Source organism: Aquila chrysaetos, chromosome 1 (assembly GCF_900496995.4).
Source record: "Aquila chrysaetos chrysaetos chromosome 1, bAquChr1.4, whole genome shotgun sequence".
Lineage (NCBI taxonomy): Eukaryota > Metazoa > Chordata > Aves > Accipitriformes > Accipitridae > Aquila > Aquila chrysaetos.
This window is the reverse complement of record NC_044004.1, coordinates 7,591,786-7,607,961: the sequence shown is the minus strand read 5'-3', so window position 1 is coordinate 7,607,961 and position 16,176 is coordinate 7,591,786. Positions and strand designations below refer to the sequence as shown.

General features: G+C 37.2%; 1 protein-coding gene across 2 annotated transcripts in view; it reads right to left on the bottom strand.

The window, feature by feature from the left end:
- UVSSA (UV stimulated scaffold protein A) overlaps window positions 1-16,176 on the bottom strand; it is a 58,921-nt gene that overhangs the window by 37,935 nt on the left and 4,810 nt on the right. For both annotated transcript variants that reach the window (XR_003923037.2, XM_030011944.2), the window contains exons 3-6: window positions 15,812-15,932; window positions 13,586-14,020; window positions 12,306-12,415; window positions 11,546-11,674 (exon numbers count right to left, since the gene is read on the bottom strand). Coding sequence is in view for 1 of the 2 variants with exons in the window: in XM_030011944.2 (XP_029867804.1) it covers window positions 11,546-11,674; window positions 12,306-12,415; window positions 13,586-14,020; window positions 15,812-15,932 (795 nt within the window). In the remaining variant the exon portion in view is untranslated. The remainder of the gene's footprint in view (window positions 1-11,545; window positions 11,675-12,305; window positions 12,416-13,585; window positions 14,021-15,811; window positions 15,933-16,176) is intronic.

Genomic DNA, 16,176 nt, shown 5'->3' with positions numbered 1-16,176 from the left:
TTTCTCAACAACCTGTCGAAGAACATGGGAAAAAATGTCCCGTTCTCAAATCCATTCTCATTACCAGGTAACACGAGGAAAGTCACTAATGCAGTTTGCAGTCCTAGCAGAGACGAAAGGTGAACTACCTTCTCTCTGTCACTAGAGGCTGGTCCATCTGAAGGGAGACCAAACAGAATCCCAGACATCAGAAGCTACTTGCACCATCATTGCTCTTCAAGTTGCGTGGAGAAGGGAATTTTTTCTGCTCGGTGTTAATCTGCTCTATAATGCTGACATTTATTTATTTATTCATTTATCTAAACGAATCATGCTTTTGCAAAACTATGTGGTGTTTTTGTTTGGTTTTTTTAATGTGGTAGTATTCCTGACTAGATATCTCACTGTGAGAGGAAATAGGATTTAGCTAGACAATTTCCAGATTCTTGGGCTGAACTTATTTGCATATGAGAATACAGTAAAAAGATGCAGAAAATATACATGTATTATTTTCATTGTAATCGGAGTTAGAACAATGGCTCTTCAATTCTCCTAATTCTCATTAAAACTTAAAATAGTGCTGACTTTTCCAGCTAGACAAGTGCAATCAAACCATTTGCTCCCTAACTCATTAAAAAAACCTTGAAAAAAACAGATGTTTCCTTATCAGTCTCCATCTTATTAAAATACTGAAAACAAATATTGGATGCCAGTAGAAATGCAATCGTATCTTTTATTTTGGAGTCAACACTCCAAGAGCCTCCAGCTGTTAGTGTAGCTCAGCACAACCACAGCTCCAGTTAAATGCCCTGCTCATCCATCCCAACCAGTAATCAATGCAAAAAAAACCTCCACCCACCACACAACACTTGCAAAGATGTAAAGAAAAGCCTTTGGTCCTTTTCCCAGTTTTATACAAATTGATTGCTACATTCTGTTAAGAGGATTTAAAAACCTTAGCCTCTGCAATCATAATTAAAGCAAGCAATAAAATGACTGAGATATACAATGCAATCAGTTTATAGGACTAGATGTACAGCGTTTACTAATTATTTTAGAAAAAGAAGGAAGAGAAAAAGATAGCACATGAAGAAGTCATATCTACTTACTAAAACACCACTCGCAAACTACAGCTGGGACCATTAAATAAATTTTGCATGGTCTAATTAACTTGGTTTGCAATCTCAATTACTTTTCACCCAAGAAATCACTTTTGTTCAGTTTTATGCATGTCTGTTTCCCTTTTAAAAAAAAAAAAATGATGTAAGGCATCCTCAGACAAGTGAACTCTAAACTTCATTTGTCTTTCAGCAGGCTTGATGGCTATGCATTTAAAAACCCATTCTATCTTATAAACTAAAAATTAAATGTACTCAGCTGTGATGGTCGTCATTGCATCTGCTATTTATATGCTAATATCCTCACTGGAAGATCTTGCAAATTATTCCACCATGCCAATATCTCATGTGCATCTACTCAAAGCCAACTAAATATTTTTCTAGAGGCAGAAGATTTTGGTTAGGGAACCAGAATATTTATCGCCATAGAACCTAGTTAAAGGGGCAACCTTAAGCAAATACATTTTTTTTATTCGACCGCAACACAAAACATGCTTCAGTCATCTTAAATGAAATTTGGGGATATCTATGTAAGCAAACACTGACTGGATAAAAATAATTTCTTCAGTGCCAGTAATAGAAACTGAATAGTCAAACAGTGACTTACATGTAAGGACTTCTACAAGTTCCTCCTTTTCCATCCTTTTATATTATCCAACACAGGATGAAAAGGAAATAAATGCTGGCATTTTGACAGATTTCAGAACCGTGTTTGAATTTTCCTGTGTGCAAACACGAGGAAAACAAACTACTAAAAGAGCTGTATTTATAGGGACCTCCCACACACACTCCCTCCCCTTTGCTCCGTGATTGGAGCATAAATTCAAACCTAGATGACTGCAAATTAGATATGTGGTCCAGGCAAATCACATTTTATGTTTACCAGTAAAAGTATCACTGTTCATTCTATTTGTAGTTGCTCAACAGCACATAGGCTACTTGGCCACTCTGACTTTTATTGAGGAACGCACTTTTCACAGTATTTCATCATTTCCAGAAGTTAGTAAAAATGCTTAAAGGGTTCCAGCCCAACAGTTAGCCTAAGTACAATGCTAGAGAACCAGTGTATCTTGCTCCAAATTGCTTTAGCAATATAAGCCACCCAATGAACCAGTTTTTCTTTAAAGCAATGTACACCAGCCAGAGCCTGCGAGTACTGTTGCAGTCCTGGAAATGCAAGCTTGAGGCTCACCCAGGACTTGTGCCAAAGCCCTCTCCATCCCACCCAGCAATAAAGAGAGCTTGGATATGTACCTTGGAAGGTCAATAGTGATGAGGCGCATTGCACAAAACCTGTATCACTCTGTGTTACTAGCTACTGCATCTCTGCACCCTAGCAGGCTCAAGGTCCCACATAAGCTTAGGAAGGATTTTAATAAAAAGCAGCAAAAATTTACTGAAAAAGACCAGTAGGTCTCAAGGTGCAAGGCAGTTCAAAAAGCTCTGGATCTTAATGAATCATTGTTCAGAAGAAATTAGTATGTCCAATATGCCCAATGGACAGACTAGCACGTGCATTTACAGTCTCATAGAGGACAGCAAATAAAGGTAGTCTGGAAAATTGGCACATTTAACAAAACTATTACCTCAGGAAGATATTGCAAGGCAAGTTTAGTACTTCTTTAGCAGTCACCACTCAAGATATATCCTCAGATGTATTTTCATACCTCGCTACTTGGGCTCCTACCACCCACCAAAATCAACAGTAGTTGGTTGCATATATATATTCTTAAACCTTAAGAAAGTACATGAAAAAGGCAAAGTTCTCTTGCATAATCCAAATCGTTCATAACATAAATACCACATTCAGGGGAGGTGTAACAGTTTTATTTAAACTACCAAAGATCTCCAAGTCTAACAATGCCCTTCCTTTCCATACATTCCAGAGAGCTAAACCAGAAGTCTGCTACCCTTCATTATTAAAGCTAATAAAGTTCCCCAACATAAAAAAAAAAAATTGACTCCTACAAAATTTATGCTGACCACCTACATTTGATATCAATATTTAATTTGTTTTATCAAAAGTGAATGTAGTGTTAGTCCCTTAAATGTCTTTGTGTAATATTTATAGAAAAATAAAGGTTACATCTTACTTTTAGAAGTATGGGAATGTACTTCTCCCATGCAGTTACTATACATACTTCAGGCACTACATCTTATTACACAGTAAAAAAGAATGTATTTTAACAGTAGTATCTGGCATGTTTTTTTCATCCAGTTTTTCATTCACACTGGGAGATGAGCTAATCATCTATCACTCCATCAATCCGAGTCCTCTGATTAAGTAAAGATTGACCTTCATAATCAGATCTGTATTACCTAGGTTTATTCAGTTACTGAAAGGGACAGTCTCACTAACTGAGCTTAATGGTGCTACAGAAATCTTCTCTGGATTAGGTGCCAGTCAGTTCAGGTCCCTGCTGCAACATGAGCTCTATCACTAGTACAAGGGAGGCACTGGGAATCATCAGGGGAGAAAATAGAGAGAGGACTATCCCTTTTGATTGCTGCTCCTGTTTAGATCATCTTTAAGCCAACCCTAGAATCACTACCAAAATATATAAGCCACTTCCCCGTTCAGCTCCCACAAGTAGTACAACAGCAACCTGTACAAAAAACCTGCCAAGAAGTAGATTTGGTAAGTACGTAACACACTAAGAAATACCTGGTAGAATTTCATTTTTAATGTTTCAGGAATTGTAGAATGGATTAAACAATTTTAACAAAAGAAGAGGCAAGCATAAAATAGTGTTGCACACATTACCTGTGCTTTAAAAACCAAACTTGGTTTCTTCTTAATTCATGGATAACCATGAGTAAGGAAACTCTCTAAAATGCCTACTCCGTTTACATCATCTTAACATAAAAGGAAAGGTTTGCAGGTTTGAAGACTGAGGTGTGATGAAGCCAGCAAAGCTATAAGCCAAGTGACATGAAATCACATTTAGAGTCCATGCTCAGACAGGAAGGTACCCAGAGCAGAGTTCCCAAGATGTTTCCCGTTCCTAAAAGCAGAAGAAAACCCCTCATTTTTGTCACTAAAGAAAGCAGCTGTCATACAGCCACCATCAAGGTTACAAGTGTTACCTTATGCTTCAACCACCCCTCCCTTCTTTCTGGACTAACCCTTCTCCTCTACACACTATTCCCTGCACACCAGTCCAGATGAAATTGTTTAAAGCCATTGTTTAAGGCTGTAGTGAGGTCCAGGACTGGCTACACCCATTCCTGGACCAAAAAATTGTTTTATGGTCTGAAAACTCAAAGGTCAACCAAAAATACCTCCTTCTTTCCCGCTCCACAGAGAAGTCTTTAGGTTTTCCAGCACTTTTCAGCTAGTCCAAGTTATTTACGAGATGAACAGTATTCCTATGACTCCTTGAAATATTTTGGGCAGCATTTTGAATTATTTAATTTCTTTATGATTCAGAGGCCTATACATGATAAAAACTGAGTTTTAGAGCTGAAGGGAAAAAAATATCCCATTACTAGTCATCATCTTTATGAAATTTTAGGAAATGTGATTTTCATTTAAAATGTGATGTAACAAGATTCCCATTAGCACTCATTCATGCAAAAAAGTCCTACTGTATTTGATGGATTACCACCTATCGCTTAGACCAGATCAAACTCATGCTACTAAAACTTTGTATCCACTGCCAATGTATATATGCCCCTGTCTCATGATATAGTCTGCACACACATACACTGTACAATCAGTAACTAAATTGCAGCTTACTTCAATGGTCACATTTATGAATGAATCTGAACTACGCATTTGTTAAAAATTATTCCAAATGCTATATTTTTAACAGATAACTATACATCTCAATTAACCTAATTTATTACAGGCAACAAGTCAACAAAATATCCTATGCAAGACACACATAAGCTTACATATATTCCTGATTGTGGATTTTAGGCACAAAGATATCATTAGAAGTGAATATATTTACTTTAATATTATTGCATTAACTAAATTCAAATAAGTTAGTGTGTGTTCCAAGCCTGAAAATTTTCTTCCTTTTCCATTTTTATAAATATACATTTAGCAATGAACCTTTACCGAACCTCACAAATACATACAATTCACTTCGATATACTGCTTTCCCCTGCAAGGTAGGATGAATAAAAAGCAGGAAGCAAATTTATATCTACTACTTACAGAGTACACACTGCTCAGTATTCATAGATGAATCAAGGGAGATGACCCTTCGGCCTGAAAAACTTAAATACTTAACATAAGGGTTAACCTGATGATAGAGACATCCTACTTTATTTTACACTCTATTAGAAGAGCTCCAAATTGCATTGTGCGACCTGCGAATCAGATAGGGATCAGAGGTCGTCACAGTGACAACTTTAAGAATTCATGGCTAGATCTGCATAACAAGATATTTTTAATAACTCTGTAACAGCAGCAGGCTGAATAGCCAGCGCAAAGCATAAAATATATCACAGCAACATTCAGCTCTAGAAAAGAAAAAACCAAAAAACATTACACTAGCCGATCAGACACTTTAACAAGAGAGTACTGTTTTGAGGGTTAATTTTACAGTCCTACATCCTAATAAGACTTACAAAACCTGAAAAGCTCTTTTAGCTGAAAAGTGATTACAAAAGAGACATTTCATGGATAGAAATAATTGTCATATGATGGTTAAAATGGGGGAGGAGAGAAGAGGAAGCATAAGCATCTGTATAACTTATTAAATATTTTGTGTTTACTTTTACAGTTATGGTTGACCTGGCTTTTTGATAAATATTAGCTAGACACAAGAAAAAATTTTAAATGTTGCCTGGGCTACTACTTTGACCATACAAACATGATTAAACTTTATTTATTCTGAACACATTACATGCTAATGATGTATACAATCTGATAAAGGACATCTTTAGCTGTAATGCTGATTTAATTATCAAATATTCCTATATTTCTCTTAAGTTTTAGAAAACATACCAACAATCAACATCAAGTTATTATTCAAATCTCAACATTAAACACTTCTAGTTTTCAAAGGGCAACTTTGTTAAGAGTTAGGGTTTTCATTTGTGTGCAATTTAAAAGCAACACCTGAGGAAAAGACTTCTTTTAGAAAGGTGTCTCTCTTGCTCCTTGGTCTGAGTATGTTTTAGCAGATGTGGGTTCAGGCATGGTGAGGGATCACTAAAGACAACTACTTACCCCCAGAAACAACTTCTCAAAAATGAAGAAAAGAGGAAAAAACTAGGATGCGAGTACAAGAAGCTGTTATAGAAAGCAGAAAGCAGTCAGCTGGACTGGATTCTCTATGGCTACAGAAAGAAGCAGAAAGAGAAAACAATATAGCCTTTGCTTTTAATCTAAAATTCAAGTGTGACTTTTTTTTTTTTTTTTTAAAGCAGGCACTAACTTAACTAAAAGACAGACTTAAAAAAGAGCTGGTTATAAAGCTACAAAATGATTAGGTAGAAATAACTCATTAGCATTGATAAAATGCCAAGCTGTAGTTGAAGATACAGGGAAAAAAAATCAGCAATAGTCTTGCAGCCAAGTAATTGGTAGAGCTCTTGGCTTAATTTATTACATATTAAAATTTTAATCCTTTTATGTACTAAAATATTTTAAGACTAAATTATGACCAGCAAATATTTAACTTGCAAACATAATTTGTAACAATTTTCTGACATTATTCTTTCAGAAAAAAATCTGACTTGTATTGCAGTAAGGTTTGGGGATCAGATCAGGTTCTGGACAACACAAGGACAGCCTCTCTCCAAATCTAATTATTAATGGCATTATTGAATTCAACCAGATGTTTCACATGGATAAAATTAAGTACATGAATAAATCAAGATCCAAGTGCACACTTAGATTTGACAGAAGATAAGGAAAGGTAAAACAAAAAGTAATGAAGACAGTTAATGAAGAACTATTTATCCTTGGTTGTTAATATAACTTGAAATTAAAAATTCAAAATGTAATAGGCCTGTTAAATGATCACTCTGCTGACAGACAAATGAGCTGGATGTTTCTCACATCATATTGCCTACTAGCTTCTATCTGGCCAAGTTATAGCCAGCCTGAATGGTAAACCTTTTTATGGCTTCCCAAAGGTAATTAAATAAGAGATAAACATACTCTCAGTGTACAAAATATAGCTAATGAACTACATTTCCATTAATAATGTAAGAACTTTAAATATTATCCTAATTGACAATCCTTTATGGAAATTATGTAAGTGAAAGGTAGCATGCATGATTTAAAATACGGTACACACTTGTCCTCTCGTAACTTTTAAAACTGCAATATCATTTGCATCTAATCAGCTGCAAATCAGACATTAAAGAAGAAAAATAATAGTATTTTAAGAAAAGAGGGAAGACATTAACAAATGAAACTATTTCTAACCAGGAAAAATTATTTTTAAAGGAACATTTCAACCGTAAGCAAGTTATTTCTACAAAAGAATTTCCTTTGGAAACAGGAATTTCTACTTAAATGCCAGTCTCAGCCAATAATTACAACGGTACTTCCATAATAATTCATCTAAATAGAGTCAAGAATTAACTCGAAGTGTCTCTGGTGTATTACTGTTGTAGTAAGTTTACCTGGAAACACAGACTGAGGTGATGGCTAGCTTTGGACAAAGGTGGCGTAGAGAAAAATGTCGAGCATGCAGTATGCACTCCCTCTACTGGGCACTGAGATTATCCTGAGCAGGCATTCAGAGAAAGAAAGGGCTATGTCCGGGCATCCAAGGTACCGTAAAATAAAACCCCTTTTACAGCTTCTGCTTCTTTCTCCAGATGCAGCTAAAACTCAGTTTCACAGAAAAATGGATTTCAAAACTCTTGTTTATACTTTCAAAATACATTTCCTGTCACAAGCTGACACCCGATTCACACCCCAAACAAGTATTTAACTACAGTGAACATAACTTGTGTAAGCACACAAAAACTCACTTGCCCTTGACCAACACAGTAAGACTGTCATTTTTCGTCCATCCCCCACCTCTCTGAAAAAAAACAACAGCTCAGGAAGAAATGTCTTGATGACTTCTGATCTGCTGGGGGCACAGCAATGGGAAGAAGGAATGTATAGTCTGGGCAGCGGGGACGTATTAACATTTATAACATTTATAAAATTTGCTGCAAGGGATTTGTTTCTAGACAGTCAAAGGGTAACCTTTGTCACTCTTTTTCTTCTCCTCCCTCAGCTCCTGAGAGGAAAGAGCAGAAAGGTGCCATAGCCTGCTTGTCTTGACAGGGTTTAAGCGTTATGTAAAAATGACAGCCCTCCTTATAATTAAGGCTTTCCGATGGTTTGAATTCTTCACTGTTACAGAGGAGAAAAGAAGCGGTTATATCTTATGTCACTATAAACCATTTCAAGTCAAAATGTTTCACTGTATAAAGCTCTGTGCTTTCCTTCAAGGGACTTCATTTAAGTTCTGTAAACCTACAGAAAGTTCTCCTATAGTTCGCAAAGCAGTGGGGCTTTTCCATTTTTCAGCAAAGATAAAGGCAAAAAAACTCCAGAGAAAATGACTTGTGCTAATTTTCTAACATGCTTTAATTGCATAAGGATTCTGCCTTGCAGTCCAGTGCTCCGTGATCTGCAAAATGAAGTGAGAAACAATAGAAAGCATGGAGGTAACAGTGAGGATTGCCAAAAGCAGACACCTTCCTGCACCAACCAAATGATTCTTCCGTGAAGGCAGCCCAGGTAACCACCAACTTCTTCCTCTCAATGTAGTTCACATCCAGCTACATTGCTGGTGTATTCATATCGAACCATAGCATCAAGAATTACTCCAAATATATATGCCTTATATATATATTGCACCTCAGCCATGTGCACGTGTAACTGCTCAGCTCAACAAGAGTAGCAATGACATGTAGCAATGGTAAGTGACTCCAGCACCTTCCCTCTTTTAAGTGGAAATTTAAATCTCTGCAGGACTGAGAGGTATAGTAGAGTTCATAGTAATAAATCTCCAGTTTCACTGTCTCTCACTAAACCCTCCCCTTTATCAACTTTCTTGATCTCAATTTAAGGATGGGTAAAGCCTTTACTCCCCCTGTCCCCAGGCAGAACAGAAACAAAGCACAGAATAGAACAGATGAAAAGGCAAGAAATTAGAGACCAGAGAAGCACGGAGAACGAGCACGAAGGAAAACTAGAAAGTCTGAGGAGACCGGGCAAGCCCAAGTCCCCAGCCAAGTTTCCAAGTGCCTATCGTTCTGGTTTGTATTTGCTGTTAAAATAAAACCACTTTCTCCCTGAAGGTAAGGCTTGCCTGTGGTGCAGGACCATAATTACACTCGAAATGAGCAAGTACACAAACAATTCTCCTTTGTGTTCTCCAGCTAACAATATAGGTACCTCAGATTGCAGTCACTAGTTGCCAGGAAAACTGCTATCATATCCAAATGTAGAGATGTCACAGACCAACTACAAGCTAGACAATTTACATGGGACCCTCCACACTCACACACTTCATTTACACACTCTTTCTCTCCCTGCTTACTAAATGCTCCCCTTCATTTCTAGGTGTGCTCATCTCTACACACGAGCAGGTAGCAGCACTCATTGACTCCATGCGCTAACAAATAACATCTGTAAAGCTGAGCTCTGTCGGGACAGGATGGCTGTGAGCCAGTGCTTTGAAGGACAGACTATCAGTACTTCTTCTCTTGGATCTAAAGATACAGAAGACAGCAAAACTTTGGCATGGCAAGAACTATAGCTCCAGTGACACAAGGACATACAGACAGAGGCAACAATACATAACATGAGCAGCACTGCTGAATTAAAGAGGAGCTACGTGTAGTGTTTCATATGCTGACATGTAAATATTTGACAGATGGGGATTTAATAATCATGGTCTCAGAGATGCTGTTTATTTTGTTCTATCAGACTCTCATTTTAGCATGTTTTTATGTTTCAACAAAGTCATCTGACATGCAAATAAAAGATAATTTATACAGTTTCCTTCTGCAGTGCAAAGCTCTCTATGTTCACCTTATAAATTCAAAGTAACTCAGCACTAACACTAAATTTGGGTATTTTCTACTGGAGAAAAACCCTAGGAATAATTATATACTGTTTTCAATGCTTAAGTTAACACCTCAGTCTGCATTGCTTCATTTTGAATGTATTCTTTGTGAGCACTGCTATGTATTTTCTTTTTTTTTTTTTTTTTCCCCTCCTTCTAACAATGGAATTTATTAGCTTTCAAACCTTATATAGATAGCATTGATCAATCTCCAGAAGTGGTAACAATACCACTTTAAACACATACACATGCATGCACTCACACACGAAAATCAAGGCTTCAATGTCCTTTATATCTTGCAAGAAATATAGCAACCAATATTCCATGCAGAGGTGCAGCAAATGAAGTCCTGTCAAGCAAATGGCAGGAATGACAGCAGATGTCTGGATTCCTTCATAGCTGGTTGCATAAAGGTAGCACACATATTTCACTGGAGGGAAAAAACCTCTGACAAGACAGTCTTTCAGTACTTTTCATTCAGAGTTGGCATTTTTGACTGGTGTGGTACATCAGTAGGTATTAAGATTATGAACCAGATTAATCTTGATAAAGCTTCATTTGCACAATGAAAGCAAAGTCTACAACACTCAGTCATGGCTAAACGAGGCTACCACAATTTAGTCCAAGGTATAATGTCCAGATCAAATTCTTACAATCCAGTCATAAACCAGACTCTACTCTGGACCCTGACCCAACACACTTATTTTCATGTCAAGCTATACAGTAATATTGGTTGATCGCAGCAGCCAACAGAAATTAGTATTATGCAGCTCTGCTTTTTAGCTACATAAAGAAGCCGCAGACTCCTTTTTGGATCTGAATAAACCATTTGATCTTTCAGCCTCCATTTATTTACAAGTTCTACCTATTTCACAAAACCTGGGTAGCTAATATTTGTGAACTATTTTGATGCTTTAAAGCTTTATATAACAACTAATTCTCTTCAGATATCCTCAATCATGTTACATGCTCACTAGAAAGAGTAAATGCTCCATAGAAGAGACACTACTTTCCTGAATTGTGAGACACTAGCATAGTTTGGCAAGTTATAAAAGAACATGAGTAATACAGTGTTTACTGAGAATTATGCACAAAAGAAGCTGAGGACATAACAGTGTTACACATGAACTAAGAGTAAATAAAATCTGAACTTAATCGCTTCTCTATCCTAAACAACAGTGCTGCCTTACGTGGTTTTGTCTAATAACCAGGCCCCTGGCATACTGTACAGGTGTTTAGTGAAACTTCCTTGAGTGAAGCTACAACCAGATGAATTAGTGTACTTTTCAATAAAACTTGTGTTGAAAAGTTTCCCAGATTAAGGCTTAAGAGAAAGTGCATTTTTTGTATACAAGCTAAGCACTACTAATGGTCCCCTCTAGTAAAATAGAATTTTAAGAAACTCACCACTTTTCTTTTTTTTGCTTTAAAGGAAATGTTCATTTCCTTGTATTTCTTCATAGCAGTCTCCAATTTATTCTTGAGATCAATGGCACATCTTAGGCGATCATCATCTATTCCTGCTCTGGTAAATAACTGCAAAGCAAGAAATCAACATTCTTGTTCTTTTTTCTAGGCATCTGAGCCAAAAAACATTTTCAGTTTTCCTTCATAATTAATGAAACAACATTGTCACAAATTCCTTTACTTTCCAAGTAACAATTAGTGAAGCCACTTCTTTTCCTATCTAGAATATAAAAGCTAATAGCAACTGCTAAAGACAAACAAAGAATGAACAGCTGGTATAAACATCTCCCGAGAGTGTCCTTCCATAGGCCAAATTCCACGCACGAGGCTCCTGAGCAGTAATATCAATTGACAGAAAGGACATACTGTTTTTCCGATACAGACATGTCTGACAAAAACAAGCTGTGTTTTACTTTAATCCTTTGTGAAGAAGTCCCATTTTACTATATCTTTAAAAAAAAAAAAAAAGTATGACTGTAGGTAGCATACCTAATGCTGAGAGCTATCAAACAAGTCATGTAGCTCCTGTAGTCTGCTTTTGTCCATGCCTACTGAACTAGAAATCTTTTCTATTTGCACCAATGTTTCTTCAACCTTAATTTCCTTTATGCTCACTCTTTGTCAAGACTTACTGTACCCCAGCCCTTGCTTCTCCATCTTTTTATAAAAAGAATGAAAAAAAATTGTCTCTTTATCCCACCTGAATCCAGGACTGCACAGAAGGCCAGAACTTATTTCTGAGAAGTTTGTGAGCATCCATGACATTGTTTATTATGGCAGTATTATCTTCATTCTCATGCACTTTTATTTCTGCTCAAAACAGGGGAAAAAAGAGTTAGTGCACAATGCTTATATTATCTTCACTGTAAGAGCTCAAGAAGGTAAGCAGAAGAAGTTGACATGAACTTTTCTACAATATTTGATGACTTCAGGAAAAGTTACAAACATCAGAATGTTTCTCTGTTCAGTATTAATTATTCTACCATCACCCACACATTCAAAAAAAATCAGAAGAAAAGATGAAAAGCTTTCAGTCCAGTGATAACAGAAAGAGTTGTTAAAACCATCACTACTAAGGAATCGCCAAATAAACCACAGACAAGTGCAGCCTTATTATTTACATTACATCTTGTCCTAAGTTCAAATGAACTGGGCCTTACTGTACCAGTTTCAGCATATTCAGTATAAAATAATCCCTGCCCCAACGGCAATAGGGACTTGATTGTCAAAGAAGCCAAGTATGACACTATCCAAGTAAAAATGGTACTTTTCACCCATTAGTCATTCATAAGCCGCACGGATACATTTCCAATTCTGTTGTCTGCAAGCACAGAAGTAGATACCTGCCTTACTGACTGTTTGCACATGAAATTGCATTAGGACAGTATTTGTAAGAGACTTCACTTAGACTACCAAAACACAACCATCCTAATTTTCTAGAGGTAACTCACATTAGCAAAGTTATATAAAAAAGGTATAATCATAATCCTTAGGAATTCCTAGCAAAACTAACTGCTTCTTGCAAGTTGTCAGTAGCAAGGAAAAAAAAAAGTTTAAGAAACACTCAATTGTAAGATTTTAAAACTAGCAGCTTATACCCCGGCTATAGAGAGCAAGAGGTGAGTAGTGAAGCGTATGAGAAAGAAAATTATACATGGTAACCAGATTTTTTTTTTTTTAACACAGGAAACTCATCTTATTTTAGGTACTATGTAGTGCTATAATGTGATTACAACTAATACAAAAGTTCAGTCTCAGAAGGTAATTAATAAAATCTGTTAATCACACACAAGGACACCCAGCCCTAAAAATGGTTACTAGATGAACCAGAAATAAAAAAGAACTCCAAAATAAATCAAAGTGGTGTCCAGGAACCCCAGCATTTAAGTCTTAGAAAAAAACTCAAACAACCAACCACAACTACAAAGCATTTCAGACAAAGGCTGCTTCCAGCTATAAGTGAAAAATTTTTCCAGGTACCTGTGGAGATTTCAAGGTCTAGAGTATACTTATGTGAAATAAGCCCATGGTTCCTAACAAAAGTCTGGTAATCGTCATCACTGAGAGCTGGGACACTAGATTGAGCTTCTGAGCACGAGCCTCCATCTAATTCTTCTTGCTCAGGCTTCTCCTGTTTCTCTTCTAACTCTTTGGTTCTATCGGTTCTAACACACTGAGAAACAAGAAGAACGTCCTTGCTGCAGCATGGCTGTTCATCATCCATGCATCCAAAACAGGACTGGTTAACTTCCATCCGGGAAGACAACGGGGATGCAGGTCTGTCCTCATTAGCAGACATTTGTTTGTTAGGTTCCAGTTCCGTGTCATTTGCAGTGAAGTCAAAAGGATCTGGCATCAGAAGCCGGAAACAGTTTTCCATCTCTGTCAGTGCGTTGGCAATCTCTTGGGACATTTCTATCAAGACACAATTGTTTTAGAATATTGTTATATACTGTAAAAAAGTTAATGCCTCCAGAGCAGGCACAGATTTACAAAACAAATATGACTGCCAAAGGGGTAATCCACTTATCCAGTAATCAGTGGTAATTTAGCCATACAGATCTCTCCGCTGCAGAAATTGTGACAATACTTTTCTTAAGTAGGAATTTCCTGAGCAAATAATTTTGAATCAGTGTTCCTCCTTTCCCTATCCTCTCTAAAATTTCACTACGCAAAGGTGACACAAGTACTTCATAGAATTTGAAGGAGAACAAGGTTCAATGAGGATATTCTTAGTGATGTTGGTGCGTATTCATTCTACAGCCATGAATGTTATAGTTGCTTGTAGGTGTAGCCATGAATATATACTATTGCTCAAAAAGGTGCTACCAATAAAAGTGACATTAAGACGGTTAAATCTCTTTAAAATTCCACCCTCATGCATGAAAACGTTCTCAGCATGCAGAATAAATGCAGACACAATTGGATGCATTGCATATACTGAAGTAATTTAATTAAATAACCCTTTGTAACTGCAACATAATATACTTGCTATCTCTGTTCTTCTTTCGTATTACAGCAATATGTTTGCTAGGTACATATCACTTAGAGATTCAGCCCCCAGTTAGACACATTTTTTAGCAGCAGTATGACACTATTCATAGATAATCCTGCACCCAGGATTCCCGTGCAGACCATTGCCTATACTTCTGGAACAGGATGACTGTATATACAATGTAATTAAGGTCATGAGCCAACAAGGTGTTGAGAAGTCTCAAGTTGAGAAGTTGAGTGCCTAGTCAATGACACAGAACTTAAGGCACTAGCTCTGAAAAGTCTCATGATATGCTTGCTTGAGGTTGTAATTCAGAAAAGTATGAATGCATAGACCAGACCCTTACCAGCTACCTTTTTTTTTTTTTTAAAAAAAAGAAAAAAATCTCTCCACAGTACCTGAGCTCACAGGACTGTCACTTGTTTCCCCTGATATTCTTTAGGGGAGAGAGACAGAGGGTCAAGCTCTATGTCCTGGTTTCAGCTGGGATAGAGTTAATTGTCTTCCTAGTAGCTGGTATGGTGCTATGTTTTGAGGTCAGTATGCGAAGAATGTTGATAACACTGATGTTTTCAGTTGTTGCTAAGTAATGTTTAGTCTAAAGTCAAGGATTTTTCAGCTTCTCATGCCCAGCCAGTGAGAAAGCTGGAGGGGCACAAGAAGTTGGCACAGGACAGAGCCAGGGCAGCTGACCCAAAGTGGCCAACGGGGTATTCCATACCATGGGACATCATGTCTAGTATAGAAACTGGGGGGAGTGGGGGCAGGGGATCGCCACTCAGGGACTAACTGGGTGTCGATCGGTGGGTGGTGAGCAATTGCACTGTGCATCATTTGTACATTCCAATCCTTTTATTGTTACTATTATTTTATTAGTGTTATCATTATCATTATTACTTTCTTCTTTTCTGTTCTATTAAACCGTTCTTATCTCAACCCACGAGTTTCACTTCTTTTCCTGATTTTCTCCCCCATCCCACTGGGGGGGGGGGGGGGCGGGGAGCGAGTTAGCAGCTGCATGGTGCTTAGTTGCTGGCTGGGGTTAAACCACGACACTAACAAATGTAGTACTCCCACCCTCTCTGGTCAGCTATTATTTGAATAGCTCTTCTCTTAGAATTTGTTTTATATAACCTTAAAAAAGGTTGCTTTAAATACCAATAACAACAACAACAACAACAAAAAACCCTAAAAGAACCAAAGCAACTCACCTTCCATTTCTTTTTCAGCTCTTTTGGCTTTTTCTTTGTAAATGTTATCCAATCGTTTTTGCTTCTCCTCTTCCCTCCTCCTTTCAGCCACAGTTCTGGCATGCACATCTTGAAAATCCACCTAAGGAGGAAATGAAGAAAAGAGTGTAACATTCCTCCTAAGAAATATATAGAAAATCCATTTCCTAAGATCGTTATCTGTGGTGAAAAATCCTCTAATGTCAGCGATCAGCCAGAAGCTCAGCAGTACTACCTTTTATCTCTTCTCCTCCTAGAATCAATAACTACAGTAATTCTGAATGGAGTTTTTACTTCTACTAATAAGGGACTGCTGAGAATCAATGGCTTTCAGAAAGGAATCATAA